This window comes from Rattus norvegicus, chromosome 8 (genome assembly GCF_021556685.1).
Source record: "Rattus norvegicus strain SHRSP/BbbUtx chromosome 8, alternate assembly SHRSP_T2T, whole genome shotgun sequence".
Taxonomy (NCBI): domain Eukaryota; kingdom Metazoa; phylum Chordata; class Mammalia; order Rodentia; family Muridae; genus Rattus; species Rattus norvegicus.
Window position 1 is genome coordinate 98,319,249 of NC_141541.1, and position 21,936 is coordinate 98,341,184.

The window sequence follows — 21,936 nt, forward strand, 5'->3', positions numbered from 1 at the left end:
TGGTGTGGTGAAAACAGAGTTTATACTTAGTGGTTCCGAATCAGAGTCAAGAATCTGTATACCTATAAATTACTTGTGCATGCCAGAGCCTTGGGTTATTTTCCTCTTTGAAATGGTGACTCTCACTTAGCCAAAATCATGAAACACTACTGTAAAAGGAGAAGCTAGTGGCCTGGTGTCCCACCGGAGCCTCTATTGGTATGTGAGTCAGGGACCAGAGAACCTTCTCCAGCTCACAGACACCCACACTCACTCTGCTAACTTCATATTTTGTCACTGGAAAAGGCAAAGGACAAGAGGTAGATCACCTGGACTTTAAGATTTGGGTGGAGCCAAAGGATTCCCCACCCTTCACAGTCATCCTGGTGGCCTCATCCAGGCAGGAGAAGGCGGCATGGACCAGTGACATCATCCAGGTGAGCAGCATGACTTGTCCCTTCGAGAACATTGTCCCTTCATATTTGGCCTGGTGAGGGACCTGGATGTGTTGAGACCACAGCTGCGTTGTTCTAGAAAAGACCAGAGCCCTCCAGGTCTATGGAGGCTGGCCCAGACAATGAGTGCCATCTGCAGGATGGTTCTAACCCCTTAAGACTACCAGGCTCTACTTCTTACCCCCCAAGACCTGTGAACAGCAAGAGTGCCTACATTTAAGCCTGCTGTCCAGTGCTTATATGCGCGCGTGCGTACACACACACACACACACACACACACACACACACACACACAGTGTTGGCACTACCATCTATGGAGGTTAGAGGTGGTGGAAGAGAGGGCTCCACAGTCCTGAGACACATGGGCACCTACTCCAGTTAGTCAGAACAACCTGCTGAGGTCCAGGACAGCATCCGTATGCTAGAAAAAGATGGAGCTTTGGCCTTTGTCTATGGCAAGCAGTTGAGTTGTTCCCCTGACTCTATTTAACCATTAATCAGGGAACATTGGCTTCTCCTGGAAAGTCAGCAGCCCAAGATGTTGGGGCACTGGAAGTACAAGAGGTGGGAAGTTGAATCTAGTTATGGGGGTCAACAGCTCCCGGCTTGGGCTCCAGTAACTAAAGGGCACATCCCTCCAAGGCAGGAGCCAGGTACCCAGAGTTTCTGTCTGTGGCCATTCTCTCTGAAGAGCTGGGAGGGGTGTTAGGCAAGCAGCAGGCAGCAAGAAGGACAGCTATGGCTGGCTCTCCTCCCTGTGTCTTGGGGACTTGGGGATGAGCCCTGTGCCTACAGGGCACTGGAAAAGCAGGGTATTCACCATACCTAAAGGGCTTCCCTCACCTTCTCCCTGCCTTCCTACCTCTGTGCCCTGCTTCAAAGTGGGATTCAATCTCCAGCACTGAAGAAGAAAAGGTATAGTTGGAAGGAACTTCCAGATAAAGAGCGATGGTAAAACACCAGGGGTCTGTTTTCATATTGTGTGATTCTAAATTACATTGAGTGCCCAGGCAGTCAATAAAAGCTGCAAACATCAGTGTCGCTTGATCCAGGGTATCTCAGCTGCTAGGCCTTCTGGCTACCGCCTGCCCCTCTTCAGTCCACAGAGAGAGGGCCAAGGCACAATGGGATTATACACAGTGTAACATAGTGTAAATCTATTCTTTTGAGTTGTATGCAAACAAAATAAAACAACAACAACAACAACAAAGCCAGCATATTCTAGAGAAAATGGAGAGATCAAACCCAGGCACAGCTCTCAAAGACTGGCTGCTCTCCTATAAGGATCCACAGGCATCTTTATCCTCTAGCAACATTGCTGTATCCACTTTCCAGTGACCTTAGTACTGGCCTCCACTAACTTACAACTCAAGGCCATCAGATTCTGTGATACTCAGAGCTCCTCACAACCTTGATTTAGGAAGGACCCTTCCACAGCAGAAATGTTAAGACCAAGGCAGAGGGTCAGGAGGTAAAAGGAGGCAGCCATCCCTCCCATCCCCAAGGATTAATTTCCTGAATTTGATTGGTTTTTGTTTTGTTTGAAGAGAGGCTTGTCTCAAACTTGTGATCTTCCTCAGACAACCTCCTAAGTGTTGGATTATAGGCATGGAGTACTTCACTAGGTACAAAAGATGTATCTTTTGGTGTTGTCTGGGAAGGTTCTTATTCAAAGCAGAATAAGGCTTTTGAATTTTTTCAGAGACTGTAAATATCCGGTCATCGTCCCTGCTCCCAGCCTGCTTCTCACCCCCTCACTTCACACGGCACTCCCCACGTATAGGCTGGAAATGTAGGAGCCACCTCCAGCATTGGAGCATTGGTGCGGGGTCAGGGGGACGACAAGGGGGTCAGGACACATGTACTCTACACACTCTGGTGCAGAGACTCACTAGGCAGCTTCCCAGAAAGCCCAGATCACTGTGAGGCAACCTCATCCTTGACACTGGCTTCAAAGGGTGCAGCAGAGTGGCCACAGTCTGATGCTCCTGCTTGGCAAACACCCTGGTAGAACAGAGCCATTAAACCCATCTCTACAGATAAAGAAACAGACTCAGGAAGGCCGAGTCAGCCCCCCAGGGTCACTTGACTTCCACAATTTGAATGATGCCCTTTCTTAGACGGTGGGTCTGGGTTCCAGTATGGAGAATGGGCTCTGAGTCTGGGATCCTCTCTTTTTCCAGTGCGTGGATAATATCCGCTGCAACGGGCTCATGATGAATGCCTTTGAAGAAAATTCCAAGGTCACCGTGCCGCAGATGATCAAGTAAGTGTCCTTAACCTGTCTGAACTCCAGAAACGGAACATGGCTCAGAGACACTAGGTCCTGGACAGGGCCAGTCCGTGGAACTGGGAAGACGCTGGGGTTTGTGACAGAGTTCATTTCAAGTTTTGAGTTGATGTCTGTTTGAATTGATCCTTTAATGTCGCTTTTAGGTATGTTGGGTTTGGGGGTATTTTTGTCGTTGTCGTTAGTGTTGGTGGGGGGTTTTCTTAGCTTGTTTGTTTTGTTTTGTTTGAAACAGCATTGACTGTCCTGGAACCCACTCTGTAGCCCAGGCTGGCCTCTAACTCTAAGGTCCCCCTGTGTGTGCCCCCCTCAAGTGCTGGGATTAAAGGTGTGCACCACCACTATTCAGCTAGGTTTTCTTTTTTTAAAAAAAATTATTTACATGTTGTAATTTTTTTATATTGGGCTTTTTAAAAAATATTAGGAATGAAAATGTCACAGATTGGTTTCTAAGGATTTTTCTTCTCATTACAAAATAAATACATTAGAGCATTTCAAAAATACATAAAAATCTAATGGCAGGGTGCAGCGACACAGCCAGAGCATCAGTGTGGAGTCCTTCGGGATGAGGGAAATAGTGTCCTCTGGACTCAGTTTGCCCAGCCCTGCCCCCACGTAACATGGCTTCTGTACACTTCCTGAAACATCCTTTCCTCAAGTGAACCTCACCTCCTTTCTTCCCCTCCTCTCCCCTCTTCTTCTTTCCCCTTGGCTGTCTGGCTCCCATCTTGACCTCTGCGTCCTAAGCCTGATGATGTCACTGGGTCCCTCCCAGGACCCCATTGCCCCCTGGCCTGTGTCTAGATGACTATGGCTGGCCTCTCTGTTATTTCCAGTGAGTGCCCTGGGACAGTAGCTACCACAGGACTGTATCTAAAGGGTGCCAGACTCCCTGTGCTCACACTTGCCACCAAGATAGAGGTAAGCACCTGATAAGTCTACTGTGTGCTGCTGTCACGTATCCTCACAGTGAGAAGTCACTCTGCACGTTTAGAAGTTAATGAAGAAAAACCCTTTAATAATATAGCATGTTAAGTAGTTCTGCTAATACACAAAATGGAACAAGCTTTCAACAGAATTAATCAGCTGGTATATGCCTTTGGCTTATTAATTCCAAATACACTATCACTCTTAAACTTCTTTAGGTCCCGATTGCAGGGTTACACTTGGAACAATTTAAACAGAGACAGGAGACTACAAATCTGGCCACACAGAAAAGATATTGTCACAGTTATTTTTCAAATACACAAATAGTGTTGTTCTTTTTGAATAGTTGTTACCCTGGGGTCATTTTGCCCACCTGGCAGAACTATGTTTTATGGTGTACCAGTTCTTAAAAACAGTTGTCACCCTAACCTGCCCCTTGAGTTGCCTCTTAGAGACATGGTCTTTGATATGGGACTGAGCCTAATGGTTAGTTGTAAGTTGAGGGTGTGTGGTGGTTTGAATATGCTTGGCCCAGGGAGTGGCACTATTTAGAGATGTGGCCTTGTTGGGATGGGTGTGGCATTTTTGGGAGGAATTGTGTCACTGTGGGCATGGGTTATAAGAGCCTCATCCTAGCTGCCTGGAAGCCAGCCCCAATTAAATATTGTCCTTTTAAGAGTTGCGTTGGTTATGGTGTCTGTTCACAGCAGTAAACCCTAAGACAGAAGTTAGGAGCAGGTTCTAGGATACTGCTGTGATAGGCCTGACCATGCTTTTGTTTGGAAGAATGTAGATTTGAGGACTTTGGATTTGGAAAGCAGAGGAATGCTTTCAGTGGGGCTTAGTGGGCTGTTCCAGTAAGAATATGGAAGACTTTGTTACTGAGAGTAATTTGAACTGTGCAGAACTGGTCCAAGTGGTTTCAGTGGAGAAGAATTTCAGAGGGTGGCCTAGAGACTGTTTTTGTGTTATTTTTGTGAAGAATGTGGCTGCATTTTGCCCTTCTCTGAAAAGTCTACCTGAAACTAAGGAAGTCTCAAAAAAGCCCAGCAGAGACTTTATTCTCTGGTTTAGTCTTATAAAAAAAACATTTTAATGAAAAGGAGCAAGCTAAGAAAGGGGAAAATATAAAATGTATGGTTCAAGTAATAAAGGGACACCAGGAAGTGAAATGGAGCTGAATCCTATGTTCAAGGAGATAAATGGATTGAGGGAGTAGTGATTTTGGGGATTCCACCCAGTTAAACCTAAGTCCAAGCATGGTGGCATACACCTTTAATCCTAGGAGCAGAGGCAAGATAGATGAGTTCAAGGCCAGCCTGGTATAGAGCAGGTTCCAAGTAAAGTCCAGGTGTGGTGGTACATGCTTTAATCCCAGCATTCAGAAGACAGTGCCATGCAGATGTCTGAATTCAAGGTCAATCTATAAAACAAGTTCCAGGACAGCCAAGCTTAGGCAGCGAAGGAGTTGGAAAACAGAGAGCTGGTGATAATGTAATAGAAAAAGGGGGCCATGTTACAGCCCCAGCAAGCGACAGACCTCGGCAGCTTCAGCAACATGGTTCCAGCTTTAGAGTCAGAAATAGAAGGGACTACTGGGATAATTGATGATGGTTAACTGGAGTTAAGAAATTAACAGTGATTAAGAAGGGACCAGCGTCACTGAAGTGAAATCTTTTGAGAAGTGTTTTCTGAGAACACAAAGAAGCTGTGTTCCGGAGATAGCCAAGGTTGTACCTTGTACTGCAGCTGTACTTGGTAATGTGTAAGAATTGCCCAGGTGGTACGGGTCTTGACGGCATGAAGGGGTCATGGAGAGCAGCTGAAGCTTGGCACTGTGAGAGGCCAAAAAGGGCCACTGTGCAGGTGAAGCTTCAGTTGCAGTTGACAGCCCAGGACTGAAGGAATCATACAAAGATCACACCATGAAGAGAGCCTTTGAGAGGCTATTGGTAAAGTCTAGTTGCAGCAGAAGACCTCAGTGTATTGCAGATGCCAGTACCATAGGATGATCACCAAGAACAGCAGCGACAGGGGAGTGGACCAACCTGAGCTACAGAGAGCAGAGCTGGAGATGGGACCCCAGCCCTTTGGAGGAACCCAGAAGATCATGTGTAGATATCAGACATTGGAACAAGAAGTAACATTGAAGTTGCCTTGAAGACGCCAAGATAGTCAAGATGCCAGAGCTATGGAATATCTTCTGAGGAAAGATGCTAATAGAGTTTAAGCAACTCTCCATGTAGGAATCAGAGAAAGAAGTTTGTTACAGTGAACAAATGTGAAAAAGGAGTTGGAGATCTGAAGACTGCTTTGACATCAGCCATGGAGATGCAGAGTATGGAGTTTGCCTAGCTGGTTCCCTGTCTTGATTTGGGGATTACAGTTAAGTGATTTGATGAATCTCAGAAGAGACTTTGAACTTTTAACATTATTGAGACTGCTCTAGCCTATGGGACTTTTGAAGTTGGACTAAACATATTATGCTATATTTAGGTATGACCCCTATAGACTTGAATGTTTGAACGAGCTTATGGAGGCCAGGGAGTGGAATATGGTGGTTTGAATATGCTTGGACCAGGGAGTAGCACTATTTGAAGGTGTGCCATTATTAGAGGAAGTGAGTCACTGTGGACATGGGTTTTAAGACCCTCGTCCCAACTGCCTGGCAGCCAGTCTTCTCCTAGTGGCCTTCAAATGAAGACGTAGAACTCCCAACTTCTCCTGTACCATGCCTGCCTGGGCACTGCCATGCTCCCACCTTGTTAATAATGAACTGAACTACTGAACCTGTAAGCCAGTCCCAATTAAATGTTGTTCTTATAAGAGTTTCCTTGGTCATGTTGTCTGTTCACAGCAGTAAACCCTAACTAAGACAGGGTGTCTTCTTTGTAGTTGAAATGGAACCCTAGTTGGAGGGCAATCCTGGTGAACAAATATTGACAGGTGTTTTCCCATCACGCTAAACTTGAACTATCTCTAGCAAGCCTGGTTAGTATACCACTTACACTTTGAGGTGTTTGGGGAGGCACTGCTCCCTTAGTTAGTTAAATTCTACTTTATGTGACTTAATGTCTCTTAAGCAAGTTTATCAGTAAAACCTTTATAACATCAGTTTTAATTACTTCAAGTTTCTCCTGTGTCACTAGGGGTCAGCAGAGACAGTTTCGGATGCACCAGGTCCCTTAAACTTCCTTAACATTGGTCAGATATCATTCCCCTCTCCTCCACACCACTGACCACCCAGAGGTGGTGGCAGTGGAGTCATAGGAAGAACTGTTCAGTGAACCAAAGAGACGCAATGAAATATCACTATGGACAGTAGAGTGGGTGCCATAAGACAGTTTATGTGGTACTAGGAGGGTGCCACGGATGAGGGACTAACTCAACTTGGCACAGCTGAACAAGGTTTCCTTGAAAAGGGAACCCAGAGCTAGCATCTAAAGCCAGTTGCAGTTTGCTAACTAGAAAGGCATTCTGGGAAGAAGGAACTGTGTGTTTGCTCACAGTCAGTAGAGTGCTGTGTGTTTGAGAAATGATGAATAATCTCATGGGCCTGCAGAGTTACGGGCTTAGAGTACCATGTAGGCAGTGACCTGGTGAACCGTGTTCTCCAGGTACCTGATCAGACCATTATCCCACAGGCCTTGCAGCAGACAGGCTCACCAAGCAAATTAAGATGTTTTACCATAGTGTTTGATGAGTCCATTTAAAACACAGAGTTAGAAGCAGGGTTGGGAGTAGAGAAGTAGAACAGTAGGTTAGGATGTCTTACAGTCAGTGTCCGTTCCACATCACCAGAGTCCCAGTTACACAGTGCTCTCCTACCCTGCCTTCCTCCCTCCCCCCACGTTGTGCCAATCTTACCTGCTACATGGACCAGAGTGAAAGTTAGATGAGCAAGCCCTAACTGAAAGGTACTTAGGTCTGTGGTATGTATATACTTGCCCTCTCTGAGATGGAAAAGGGCACACATGCTTGGCCATAGCTGAGCGTGTCAGTTGGCCTAACCAACCACAGTGATGTTATCTGCACGTATGTTTCATCAGTGGATGTCTTGCTCAAAACTTTGTAATACTGAACATCCCTTGTGCCTCATATATATTAAGGGTGCCATGAATCTTTGGTACCCATGTAGTCCATTGATCCTTTCTGACATCCAGCATACAGATGCTGTAGTTTATGTATGTCTGTGTGCTATGTCTCACGAGCTATTCCTATCCTTAATTTCATTTCTCATTTCTCTGAGCTTTTTATAGCCCAGTCAGACCTTATTAACTAACAGAGAAATCTACACCATGTGGTGAAAGATGGGGAGGATGAGACATGTGGGAGTCAGTTAACAATGTTGTGTCTGGCAAGCTGTTGGGTTTTACTAAGCAAGTGGTAGGGTTGTACCCAAAGGGTATCAGCCCCACGCCCCTGGTGGCCATTCTGATAGAGCCCTTGGGAGCAATGGTATCAGCTGAAAAAAGGTAATGGGCCCAGCTGTGGACTTGGGGGCCAGCTGTGGACCTGGGACCAGCAGGTTCCTAAAACGTTCCTTTTGCAGACAGGAATGCTGTGTTAGAAGAAGGCCTTACCTCTGTTTCTGAGATGATCTCTTTTGAGATGTCATTCTCTCTGTAGGCCTTGCGGTTTGTTCTACATACTTTGAGTTGGGCCCATGTCTTAGTCAAGGTTTGTATTCCTGCACAAAACATCATGACCAAGAAGCAAGTTGGGGAAGAAAGGATTTATTCAGCTTACACTTCCACATTGCTGGTCACCAAAGGAAGTCGGGACCCACACAGGGCAAAGGAACTTGGAGGCAGGAGCTGATGCAGAGGCCATGGAGGGGTGTTGCTTACTGGATTGTTTCCCCTGGCTTGCTCAGCTTACTCTCTGTAGAACACAGGACTACCAACCTAGGGATGGCCCCACCCACAATGGCCTGGGTCCTTTCTCCCTTGATCACTAATTGAGAAAATGCCTTGCAGCTGGATCTTATGGAAGCATTTCCTCAAGGGAGGCTCCTTTCTCTTTGATAACTCCAGCTTGTGTCAAGTTAACACTCACAAAACCTGCCAGTACAGCCCACTTATCCCACTTCCCCTCTGGTCCATGCAGCAGAAAAATCTGATGCAACTAGGGAGAAGCAAGGCAGGGGGCCAAGACTCAGATAATGAGGAACTGTCACTTGTCCACACAGGACCGTAATCTGCTGCTCCATTTCTCTGCCTCCTACATTTCACCCTCCTGCTCCTTGGAGGCTCTGGAGGAAAATAATCAACATTTATTGGTATTTATAATCCCAGTATATTTAGGGAAAGTACTTGGGAGTTGAACAGAAGGCCTCATGTATGTTTGGCAAGCGCTCTATCACCCAGCTGTATCACCAGCTCCCCCTACCCAAACAAAAAGAGCGCCTTAGAAGTGGTAAAAATGGGAAAATAAGTCCATTTTCTCAGTTCCTCAGAGCTCTGCCGTACCCTTGAGTGGGAGAAGCCCTCTGCAAAGCCAGGGAATTCAGAGCCACTTACAGCTCTTTGTGCTCCATGTACCATGCCAAGCCTCTCAAATTGGTTCACTCTTTCCACTCTCAAGAGAGCTCTGTGAAGGGCCTCATTTCCAGTTCACAGACAGGGAGACAGAGAACAGAAGACTAGGTATTGTCCAGGAAACAAGGATAGAGCTGATGTCAAGTGGTGTCCTCCACATTTATGATTTAAATATTAAGGTACCCCCCACTGGTTCATGTGTTTCAATACTTAGTACCCTGCTGCTGACCCTATTCTGGGAAGCTGTAGAGACTTTAGAAGGCTAATCCCAGTTAGCCTTCTAAAGGGCCAAAGGGCTTGAGAGTTATAACCATGACCTGCTTCTGGATTCATCAAGATGCATGCTAGCTGTACCATGTCCCACGGCCCTGCCCAGCCATAGCCCTATGGTGGACTGCCTGAATAAACCTTCCTCCCTGAAGTTACTTCTGTCAGGTGTTCTGTCACAGCCATGAGAAAAATAACCATTACAGGTGTAAACCTGTTCTCTACTCAGTAGTCAGGACAAGCTGAACTGTTTGTTTTTTGCTCTAAGGGTTCATTAAGATAAAAATTTCAAGCTTATTCTTTTGTTAAGAGCATATATTTATTCATTGATGTATTGCTCTCTGTTAATAACATCCGACCAGAAAAACAAAAGGTCTAAGATAGCTACTATCTGCAGGTAGAAACTACAAAGATACAGTCCTCAATGTATAGTGAGTACAGGTCAAGACAAGGAAGGAAGGAAAAATCAAGTGAACACTGCATTTCACTCTGAGTAGTCAAAAATAAAAAAGGCAAAGACATGATTATAAAGATTTACACCGTGCAGAAAGCAAAACAACAAAACACACTTCAGAGTCATTGCTTGCGTTTGAATATACCCCACACTGTTGCCATTAACTGAGTCTGCCATTAACTGGCTCAACCACCAGTTAGGACTGCAGGACAGAATGGCTTCCAGGGCTGTTGATCCCCACTAAGCCCAGAAGACACCATTGATCTTGAGTTCCCAGTTTAGATCCTGACCTCCATCTTCAGTTCTCTAGGCCGCTGTGATCTGGGTAACTGACTCCTCTCCTCACATCCTTGCGGCCCAGACAGGAGTGAGGACCTGAGAATAAATCCAGTTTTAGAAAGTCTTAGAAAAGGCTGTGGGGAGGTCTTGCTTGGGACAGGTTTCCACTCTTGCAATGATCACCTTAGCAAGAAGAAGACTTCAGTAAGTCCTTCAGTAAAACTTCAGGGAGAACGGACAGGCCCTAAGGGCTTCTTTTCCTGTGAGAAGGTTAAAATCCATCTGATCCACTGCCAAACAAAGGCTGGTCCTGACGGTCAAGGAATAGCCAAGGTCAAGAGCAGAGTGACCTATGCTACAAACGCTAGGGAGACGGAAGAAAATAAACTCCTGAGCTGCCCACCTACGTTGGCAAGTAAGTTAGAAGTTTATGGTAAGAAGCTTTGCAAAGCCAGCTTTATCAATTACTATTTCGAAGAACTATGAGAAGAGTTCTCACTAGTGGTGCGGCCACCTGCATGGATGACTTTCTAAGCAAAGAAATTTTAAAATGACTGCTGGTATACAACTGTCATCTCAGCTCTTGAGAGAAGAATTTTAGACTCTACGCAAGCCTGGACTCCACATGGCAACACTGAAAAGAAAGAGGGAAGAAAGGGGGAAAGGAAGAGGGAAAAATATATAGGGGTTGGGGGAGTTGGTTTAATTCAGTTGTTATATTGAGGAGCTTAAGTCCTTGTGTGGTTCTCAATTTGGGATTGTCACTAAGGACTTACAATGAATATGTTCTACAGCCTGATCGGGGTCTCTTTCTAGACAGATTTCATAGTTCTTCCATTGACCATTCTTGGGGCATCACGTCTGTGACACCACTTTGAGTTCTCAGTCTGAAGAACATGGATTACAACAGTAGTCTATTGTACTTCAAGACCACAATAAGAGCTGGAGCCTGAACCACATCAGAAAGATGTCCTTCTGCTGGAAGTTTTTCCTTTGATGTCCTCTGAAAGTTGTTCCCTTCATGGATCCCAAATTGACATGGAAATGTCACCCAGCTTCCTACACAGTAGGCCAGGCTCACCTGAAAATCTAGAAACCTGAATTACAGATATACCTCAAGGCAGCAAAACAGAAGCTGGTTACCTATTTTCTCTTCTCTCGGGACACTGGAATTTCCCTTGAATCTTTTCAAAACCCCTACATTGCATTACCTTTTTTTTAAAGATGGGATTTCACTATGTTGCTCTGACTAGTCTAGAACTTACTATGTCAACCAAGCCTGCCTTGAATTCACGGAGATCTGCCACACTCTGCCACCCAAGTGCTGAGAAGAAATATATATACCATCACACCTGGTCCTACTTATTTTTTTTTATTTCATGGCATATGTCTCTACTTTAAAAGTACAAGTCAGTATATTTCAGTACACTATGTTGTACAACTAACACCAGCATCTACTTCTAAAATACTATGATCGTGCCCCAGCCCACTGAAAACAAGAGATGACATACATGTGAACAGTCAGTGCTAATGCCTGCAGCCAGCATCTGACATCCACCAGATTACTTCCTGTGACTGTGGTTTGCCTGTTCTGTGCTTTCCTATAAATGGAACCATAGAGTGTGCGGCTTGTTTCACTCAGCGTGTCTTCCAGGCTTATCCATGCCGTAGCACGTGTCAGTACTCCCATTTCTTTTTATAGCTGAGTAACATCCACTGTACTTTATTTGACCATCCATCTGCTGATAGATATTTGTAGGTTCTCACCCACTCTCCTTTATTATGGGCATGGCCACTAGAAACGTAAATGTGCAGATTTTTGTGTGAATATAATTCTAGAGTGTCTTAGTAATTTGGAAGCACATTGTTTTTTGTATTTTTCCAATACTGAAGGATTTTAGAGTCTTTGGGGAATGAGTTATAGCTCTTTCTTGGTGTTATCCTTCTGACGTGTCCAGAAAACTGTTCTTGTCTGCATGTGGGGGTTGACAAGATGGCTGGTGATAGCCTCACACCCTCACTTTGTGAAGAGACACCTTAGATGTTCGTCACTGCTTCCTCCTCTCCCTCAGTGTTCAGATTCAGTGCCTCCTTATGTTGCTGTGATGTTCATATCTGCACACATCACCTCTCCTTGCCCTCCCCTTTATAGGTCTGATGCTTCCTTATACTGTGATGATGTTGACATTCGCTTCAGCAAAACCATGAATTCTTGCAAAGTGCTGCAGATCCGCTATGCCAGCGTGGAGCGCCTGCTGGAGCGCCTGACTGATCTTCGCTTCCTGAGTATTGACTTTCTCAACACCTTCCTGCACTCCTATCGAGTCTTCACCGATGCTGTGGTGGTCCTAGACAAGCTGATCAGCATCTACAAAAAGCCCATCACTGCGATTCCTGCCAGGTATATGCGTGCCTTTTGCCATCACCATCTACAAGAATCCCTGAACTCTGACATGATGGTTTAGTGTGAAAAGGCAGCTGCTACCAAGCCTAATGACCTAATCTCAACCCCTGGACCCACATGGTGGGAGGAGAGAACCCATTCCTGCAAGTTGTCATCTGACATCCACACTCACTCTATCACACACACACAAGCACACACAACCACATGCACACACATATATTAACTAACTAAATGTGAAAATATTTTTAAAAGAATCCCACCATCACTGTTCCCCACTGGGTCCATGCACACTGCTTCTTGAACCCCACAGATTTCTTAGACAATGAAGTCTCTGGAAAAGAGGCTGTCCCAGAAGTGGGAGTGCTAAGGCACATATTATTCCCAGACCACAGAGGGAGTACATTTCAAGACTGGTTGGTTGGTTTCCCAAAGGCTATAATCCCACAGCTCTGGAGCTATGAATGTATACAACAGAAGCACAAGGTCACCCTCAGCTATGCCTGTTAGAGGTCTTCTTGGAAGACTATATTCTCTAGGGAGGGATGGCTCTGCTCCCCCCCCTTCCCCAAAACTCCTTGAGGCCTAGCTACCCATGCTGCTGATCAGTAGGCTGCTTCTTCTGCTTCTGCTTCTTCTGCTGCTTCTTCTTCTGCTTCTGCTTCTGCTTCTGCTTCTTCTTTTCCCCCCCCCCATCTTTATTAAATTGGGTATTTCTTATTTACAATTCAACTGTTATTCCCTCTCCCAGTTTCCATGCTGACATCCCCCTAACCCCTCCCACTCCCCTTCTATATGGGTGTTCCCCTCCCCATCCTCCCCCCATTGCTGCCCTCCCCCCCCCAAGAATCCTGTTCACTGGGGGTCCAGCCTTGGCAGGACCAAGGGCTTCCCCTTCCATTGGTGCCCTTACTAGGCTATTCGTTGCTACCTATGCAATTGGAGCCCAGGGTCAGTCCATGTATAGTCTTTGGGTAGTGGCTTAGTCCCTGGACCTTCTTCTTCTTCTACTGCTTCTTCTTCTGATTCTTCTTCTTCTGCTTCCTCTTCTGCTTCCTCTTCTGCTTCCTCTTCTGCTTCCTCTTCTCCTTTTCCTTCTCCTTTTCCTTCTGCTTCTTCTGCTTCTTCTGCTTCTTCTGCTTCTTCTGCTTCCTCTTCTCCTTCTCCTTCTTCTTCTTCCTCTTCTCCTTCTTCCTCTTCTCCTTCTTCCTCTTCTCCTTCTTCCTCTTCTCCTTCTTCCTCTTCTCCTTCTTCCTCTTCTTCTTCTTCCTCTTCTCCTTCTTCCTCTTCTGCTTCTTCCTCTTCTTCTTCCTCTTCCTCTGCTTCTTCTGCTTCTTCTGCTTCTTCTGCTTCTGCTCCTGCTCCTGCTGCTTCTTCTTCTGCTTCTTCTTCTTCTTCTCCTTCTTCTTCTTCTTCTTCTTCTTCTTCTTCTTCTTCTTCTTCTTCTTCTTCTTCTTCTGCTTCTGCTTCTGCTTCTGCTTCTGCTTCTGCTTCTGCTTCTGCTTCTCCTCCTCCTCTTCCCCCTCCTCTTTCTTCTTTTTCTTCACTCTTTCACAGCTGAGATTTTATTGGTTGAGGAGCAGAATACACAGACATTCCAGACCGTATCACACTTACCCAAACTCTGAAGAATCACATTGTGTATGTGTATGCCAAAGAAGAGTTACATATTGTTTCTCTTTGAAGTTATTCCAGAGTTGTTCCTGCCTCAAACTTGGCAAGTTTCCTTAAGACCTCTCATAACAACCAAATACTCATAATCCTCAGTTCCACCAACTCACAATTTTATGCCACACACAGAACATACTCAAAATCTCCATCTTTCACAGCACATTATCACAACTGTTAGGAAAATGGACTGTCATGACCTCAGACATCACAGTTCTGACAAGGCAAGGACCAAAGACTGGCTTTCTTACGAAATGATTCTATTAGAAACAGATACAACTGAAAATATTCCATTCCAGACATGAATGCATGACTGAGACCCCAAATTGTCATTTAGTGTGCTTTGTACTGTAGGATATAAAACTAGCCCCCTCTACAGAATGTTATGGTGACCCCTGAGACAGTCATAGCCTCTCCTGATTCAGTACCCTATTTTCTGGTTGTACAAAAACAAAAACAAAGCAAACAAACAAAAATCAACCAGTAAATGATTTACCCTCTTTTAAAAAACCAGTTACACTTAAAAAGTGGGATGAGATAGGATTCCCTCACCTTTTAAAAATGTTTCTAGAGCTATTTAAAAAAAACTCACATTTACAAAATAGTTGATAAAAATATTCCTCTGGATTGTGCAAGAAGGGAGGCGGGGACCACTGACAGATGGATGCTTAGTCAGACTTGCCTTCTTTCTCTTCTTCAGGGGTGGACTCTGGTTTTCTGTCTCTGTTTTCTGAAGGCAGATGCGTGGTTGCTAGCCAGTCACTTCAGCCTGTTTGCCCTTCAATCCCCTCTTCCCCTTTATCTGTATTACTTTTGTCTATTGCTTTATCCTTTTCCTTGGCCTTTCTTGGCTTCGTGTCCACCTTGGCAGGAGCAGGCTTGGCCAATAGCCTCTTGGAGCAGGGCTTGGGCTCCCCGCCTTTGCCACTTCATCAGCCCAAACCTTCCTCTTGGGCAACATGGTGGTGTGCGGGGTAGGTGCCGAGTCTGTCATGGAGCTGTACTGCCTAGCCACCACCACACAAACTCCACTAAGCTTCTTTTACACACCCCCTAGCCCTCAAGCCTTGGTCAGGGAAACCAAGGGATATCCATTATTCTCCATTCCCTAAAACCCTTTGGGAAACTTAGGGCCCGCCCTTTACAGAAAGAAGGGAAAATGGAAGGGAGAGAGAGACAGGAAGGTACCCCTGCTCTGTGTATACCTGTCATGCTTTGAAGAGTCCTTTATGGTATATTCAAGGTACATCCTCCAGTGGACAGAACCCTTTAGCTACCATGGCTTCCAGACATCTTTCCTACCTACATCACCGAAGCTCTCTAATGACAAGGCCCAGAAAGGCCAAGAGACTTTCCACATGGCCCTTACTGAGGAGCTTAAACACAGGCGTCAGGATTGCTAAGGCACTTCTATATGTGCCAAACCCAGTAGGCACATGAAACCCCTCAGATGCCATGGCAGAGACATGAGTTTAGAGTCAGAGACACCAGATGCGTCACTGTCTGTCCCTCAGCCTCTGCTTCCTCATGCACAAAGCAAACCACTGTAAGGACAAGAGCAGACCATGCATGTTAGTATCCTCATGTGGGCTCATGTGGGTAAATGGAGGCCCCTCAGAGGCCTACAGTCAGGAGCTATAGCACCTCAGAAAAGAGCCAGAGGTATGAACATCAGATAGAACCATGCCCACAACTCAGGCACCCAGTCCTGTGGGTATAGACATTCGTCCCCAAGCCCTTTAATCACAACCCTGTGCAGGGACCCACTGTAGCCTTCAAAGATCACCCATATAAGGAATGCACTATCAGCCCCGGTGGGCACGTCTACATTCACAGCTTTTTCTCCCTCTTCCCTCCCCTCCTCACAGGTCACTGGAACTCCTGTTCTCCAGTAGCCACAACACCAAACTTCTGTACGGAGATGCCCCCAAGTCGCCTCGTGCCAGCCGCAAGTTCTCCTCGCCGCCGCCCTTGGCCATCGGCACTTCGTCCCCAGTCCGCCGCCGGAAGTTGTCTCTCAACATTCCCATCATCACAGGCGGCAAGGCGCTGGAACTGGCTTCGCTCGGGTGCCCCTCCGACGGCTACACCAACATACACTCGCCCATATCTCCCTTCGGCAAAACCACGCTGGACACCAGCAAGCTCTGTGTGGCCAGCAGCTTGACCAGAACGCCGGAGGAGATTGATATGACCACTCTAGAGGAGTCATCAGGCTTCAGGAAGCCGAGTGAGTGGATACATAAGCTGAACCATCCCGTTAGCACACATCACTGGGAGGCTTGGTGAGCTGGACTTGCAAAGCCTCTAATAAACAGGTTATAGGCAGTACAGACTGGTAGCCACATGGAGGGGACAGGTTGCCAAGGTGAGGCCATCAGAAGCTCCCAGGATATTATCATACCTCAGATGACTCTCAGCTGAAGTTCTCAGATTTGTGCCTTCCTTTTCCCTACTGCAGTAGCATCCTGCATCCCAGTATTCAGATCATCTCATTGGCCCTTGCCCTCAGGATTCAGTCTAGCTTGGGGACCAGACCAGACCCTGAACCTGGTTGAGACCTGGTTCATATTACATTTGAAAGGTGCTAGAAGAGCACTGAGGATATGCTGGGGACACCATTGAGAGAGCCAGAGAAGGCTTCCTAATGGATCCAATAATTTGATGCTCACCAATAGAAAGGGAGAACATTCTAGACAAAAATAATGGAATGTAAAATAGTGGAGAATAAGGAAGGCATTGTATGCTGTAAGAACAGCTCATCACACCTGGCGCACCAAAGATGGTGGCAGTGGTCCAAGATCCTTCTGGGGCCACTCATGCCTTCCTATCTAAAGCCTTTCCTGACCATTCTAGAAGGGTCCAATTGGGTTCGGTGTTATCTCAGATCAGAAAATATGCTGGAAATTACCAGCAAAATCTTGCTCTGTGTGTGTGTGTGTGTGTGTGTGTGTGTGTGTGTGTGTGTGTGTGCGCACATACTTGAGCTGATCACAAGTTCCAGCCTTTAAAAAGGAGGCACAACTGGGAAGAAGAGAAGCCACCAAGGCTCGATCACTAAGGACATTCCCATGGTACATGCAACAAATAGGTGGTGTGCACGGCTCGCACAGCTGAAAGTTGGTAGCTAAGGTAATAGCTTGCCAGAAAACCCAAATACCATCCAGTGTGTGTGTGATGTGTGGAATCTAGAGAGGCAACAGTGAAAGGCTCAAAATTTTGTCCAGCACAAACCTGCAGTGAGATCCCACTGTTACACTGTGGAATGCTACCCCAGACTGCCTACAAAGCCACCTCATACCAGAGTCCGTGATACCCTCAATCTGTCTATGTGAGCTGGTTGAGTGGACGGTTTTAAAGAGACCTGTGGCTTCCAGTGGGTTTTATAAACAGGCTCAAGTGTGATCACCTTCTAGTTGGGGAAACTGAGACCCAGAGAGGATAAGTTGTTTTTATTTCCCAAGGCTCCGGGAAGATGGCTCCACTGGTAAAGTGTTTCCCACATGAGCATGGGGACCTGAGTTCTGTATTTACCTACATAGAAAGTCAGGCTCAGAGGCACCCCTGTAATCCCAACTGCTAAGAAGGCAGAGGCGTGAGGCTCCCTGGGGCCCATTTGATAGCCACCCTCACTGAATTGGTAAGCTCCAGATTCAGTGAGAGGCCCTGTCTCAAAAAAAATTAAATGGAGTACAATTAAGAGAGGTACTTGATGTCAACTTCTGGCTTCACACACACATACACACACACACACACACACACACACACACTTCTTTCTTTTTTAGCAAAAAAACATTGTACAAAGAGTATATTGGCCCTGACTTTCCTATGATTAGGAGACTAATATTTATTTCAGATCAGAAGCAAGAGATGAAACATAAAACAGAACTACTCTTGGCAAATCAGATAGAAATATCTCAGGACATCTCACAACAAACAGAAATATGAGGTCTGCATGTGCATCAATAGAAACTTGTTATAAATGCAGACATTTTGGGGTGGAAATGTAGCTCCTATCCCTAACCCAGAAGCTATCTCCAATTGATAACTACTTGCAAAAGAAAAATTAATTTTTTTCTAACACAGTCTCACTGGGTACACAAACCACACTTAAGGACAGGCCCATGCCCAGAAGTAGATGGCCAATACAAATGAACTCGATGGCATTTTCTGGAGTTTCCAGTTTTGTGTTCTTAGGAGATTTCTGTGTGTTGAAATGTGTATACTTTTGTCAACCCATGTAGATCTATCTGAGAAACTTGCGATTTGAGGACTTTAAGAATGAGTCAGACTGGGGTTGGGGATTTAGCTCAGTGGTAGAGCGCTTGCCTAGCAAGCGCAAGGCCCTGGGTTCGGTCCCCAGCTCCGAAAAAAAGAAAAGGAAAAAAAAAAAAAAAAAAAAAGAAGAATGAGTCAGACTATGGTCTAATGCCATAGACAACCTTACTTCAGTTTCCGTGTACTTTTATGTACAATGCATCAAAGAAAGCAATGATCTAAGGAACATTGCTTGAGCTCAGAAAACAGGATCAGAAAAACATGTTAAAAAAAAAGCATCAATACGCACATACTATATATTAACAGAGCAGCCCTTTCCCAGGACTTTCTCAGGACAGCCCTATTTAAACACAACTGCCTGGCACCTACTATAGGTTATATCTGGGAAATCATGAAAACAAAGCAGAGACCATGTCCAGATTCAGGGTTCACTGAGGACAGCACTCAGCATATCCTTTCACCAGACTGGGTTCTACAGCTGTCCTGACATCCAACAAGAATAAGCGTGTCCTATAAACTGAATGTAAATGTTTGTCACATGAGGTACAAAATCACACCCAAGAACAATCCAGGGAACAAAATGACTTGAGGTAAAAGGCCCCTGCCCCACCCTTTTCGAACCTTCTTCACAGTTCCCCAAGGCATTGCTCACCATGCACCATTCTTTTGACCATCTTCCCACAGAACACATATGTCTCTGAGTCTGTATGTATTTCTTGTGGTGTGTCTGTGTCCTTGATTTTTTTCCCTATTCTGTTTCTTTATTTATTTTTTTTCTATAAATATTTTTTTCTTTTTTTTTTATTAACTTGAGTATTTCTTATATACATTTCGAGTGTTATTCCCTTTCCCGGTTTCCAGGCAAACATCTCCCTCCCCCCTCCCCTTCCTTATGGGTGTTCCCCTCCCAACCCTCCCCCCATTGCCGCCCTCCCCCCATAGACTAGTTCACTGGGGGTTCAGTCTTAGCAGGACCCAGGGCTTCCCCTTCCACTGGTGCTCTTACTAGGATATTCATTGCTACCTATGGGGTCAGAGTCCAGGGTCAGTCCATGTATAGTCTTTAGGTAGTGGCTTAGTCCCTGGAAGCTCTGGTTGCTTGGCATTGTTGTACTTTTGGGGTCTCGAGCCCCTTCAAGCTCTTCCAGTTCTTTCTCTGATTCCTTCAATAGGGGACCTATTCTCAGTTCAGTGGTTTGCTGCTGGCATTCGCCTCTATATTTGCTGTATTCTGGCTGTGTCTCTCAGGAGCGATCTACATCCGGCTCCTGTCGGTCTGCACTTCTTTGCTTCAACCATCTTGTCTAATTGGGTGGCTGTATATGTATGGGCCACATGTGGGGCAGGCTCTGAATGGGTGTTCCTTCAGTCTCTGTTTTAATCTTTGCCTCTCCCTTCCCTGCCAAGGGTATTCTTTTTCCTCATTTAAAGAAGGAGTGAAGCATTCACATTTTGATCATCCGTCTTGAGTTTCGTTTGTTCTAGGGATCTAGGGTAATTCAAGCATTTGGGCTAATAGCCACTTATCAATTAGTGCATACCATGTATGTCTTTCTGTGATTGGGTTAGCTCACTCAGGATGATATTTTCCAGTTCCAACCATTTGCCTACGAATTTCATAAACTCGTTGTTTTTGATAGCTGAGTAATATTCCATTGTGTAGATGTACCACCTTTTCTGTATCCATTCCTCTGTTGAAGGGCATCTGGGTTCTTTCCATTTTCTGGCTATTATAAATAAGGCTGCGATGAACATAGTGGAGCACGTGTCTCTTTTATATGTTGAGGCATCTTTTGGGTATATGCCCAAGAGAGGTATAGCTGGATCCTCAGGCAGTTCAATGTCCAATTTTCTGAGGAACCTCCAGACTGATTTCCAGAATGGTTTTACCAGTCTGCAATCCCACCAACAATGGAGGAGTGTTCCTCTTTCTCCACATCCTCGCCAGCATCTGCTGTCACCTGAGTTTTTGATCTTAGCCAATCGAACTGGTGTGAGGTGAAATCTCAGGGTTGTTTTGATTTGCATTTCCCTTATGACTAAAGATGTTGAACATTTCTTTAGGTGTTTCTCAGCCATTCAGCATTCCTCAGCTGTGAATTCTTTGTTTAGCTCTGAACCCCATTTTTTAATAGGGTTATTTGTTTCCCTGCGGTCTAACTTCTTGAGTTCTTTGTATATTTTGGATATAAGGCCTCTATCTGTTGTAGGATTGGTAAAGATCTTTTCCCAATCTGTTGGTTGCCGTTTTGTCCTAACCACAGTGTCCTTTGCCTTACAGAAGCTTTGCAGTTTTATGAGATCCCATTTGTCGATTCTTGATCTTAGAGCATGAGCCATTGGTGTTTTGTTCAGGAAATTTTTTCCAGTGCCCATGTGTTCCAGATGCTTCCCTAGTTTTTCTTCTATTAGTTTGAGTGTGTCTGGTTTGATGTGGAGGTCCTTGATCCACTTGGACTTAAGCTTTGTACAGGGTGATAAGCATGGATCGATCTGCATTCTTCTACATGTTGCCCTCCAGTTGAACCAGCACCATTTGCTGAAAATGCTATCTTTTTTGCATTGGATGGTTTTGGCTCCTTTGTCAAAAATCAAGTGACCATAGGTGTGTGGGTTCATTTCTGGGTCTTCAATTCTATTCCATTGGTCTATCTGTCTGTCTCTGTACCAATACCATGCAGTTTTTATCACTATTGCTCTGTAATACTGCTTGAGTTCAGGGATAGTGATTCCCCCTGAAGTTCTTTTATTGTTGAGGATAGCTTTAGCTATCCTGGGTTTTTTGTTATTCCAGATGAATTTGCAAATTGTTCTGTCTAACTCTTTGAAGAATTGGATTGGTATTTTGATGGGGATTGCATTGAATCTGTAGGTTGCTTTTGGTAAAATGGCCATTTTTACTATATTAATCCTGCCAATCCATGAGCATGGGAGATCTTTCCATCTTCTGAGGTCTTCTTCAATTTCTTTCCTCAGTGTCTTGAAGTTCTTATTGTACAGATCTTTTACTTGCTTGGTTAAAGTCACACCGAGGTACTTTATATTATTTGGGTCTATTATGAAGGGTGTCGTTTCCCTAATTTCTTTCTCGGCTTGTTTCTCTTTTGTATAGAGGAAGGCAACTGATTTATTTGAGTTAATTTTATACACAGCCACTTTGCTGAAGTTGTTTATCAGCTTTAGTAGTTCTCTGGTGGAACTTTTGGGATCACTTAAATATACTATCATGTCATCTGCAAATAGTGATATTTTGACCTCTTCTTTTCCGATCTGTATCCCTTCGATCTCCTTTTGTTGTCTGATTGCTCTGGCTAGAACTTCAAGAACTATATTGAATAAGTAGGGAGAGAGTGGGCAGCCTTGTCTAGTACCTGATTTTAGTGGGATTGCTTCAAGTT

At 45.2% G+C, this 21,936-nt stretch overlaps 1 protein-coding gene across 1 annotated transcript in view; it reads left to right on the top strand.

Annotated features, from left to right (window-relative positions):
* The window catches only part of Rasgrf1 (RAS protein-specific guanine nucleotide-releasing factor 1), a 129,624-nt gene that overhangs the window by 67,828 nt on the left and 39,860 nt on the right, over window positions 1-21,936 (top strand). The window contains exons 12-15 of the mRNA NM_001170531.1: window positions 286-416; window positions 2,618-2,700; window positions 12,344-12,592; window positions 16,129-16,490. Coding sequence (NP_001164002.1) covers window positions 286-416; window positions 2,618-2,700; window positions 12,344-12,592; window positions 16,129-16,490 — 825 coding nt within the window. The remainder of the gene's footprint in view (window positions 1-285; window positions 417-2,617; window positions 2,701-12,343; window positions 12,593-16,128; window positions 16,491-21,936) is intronic.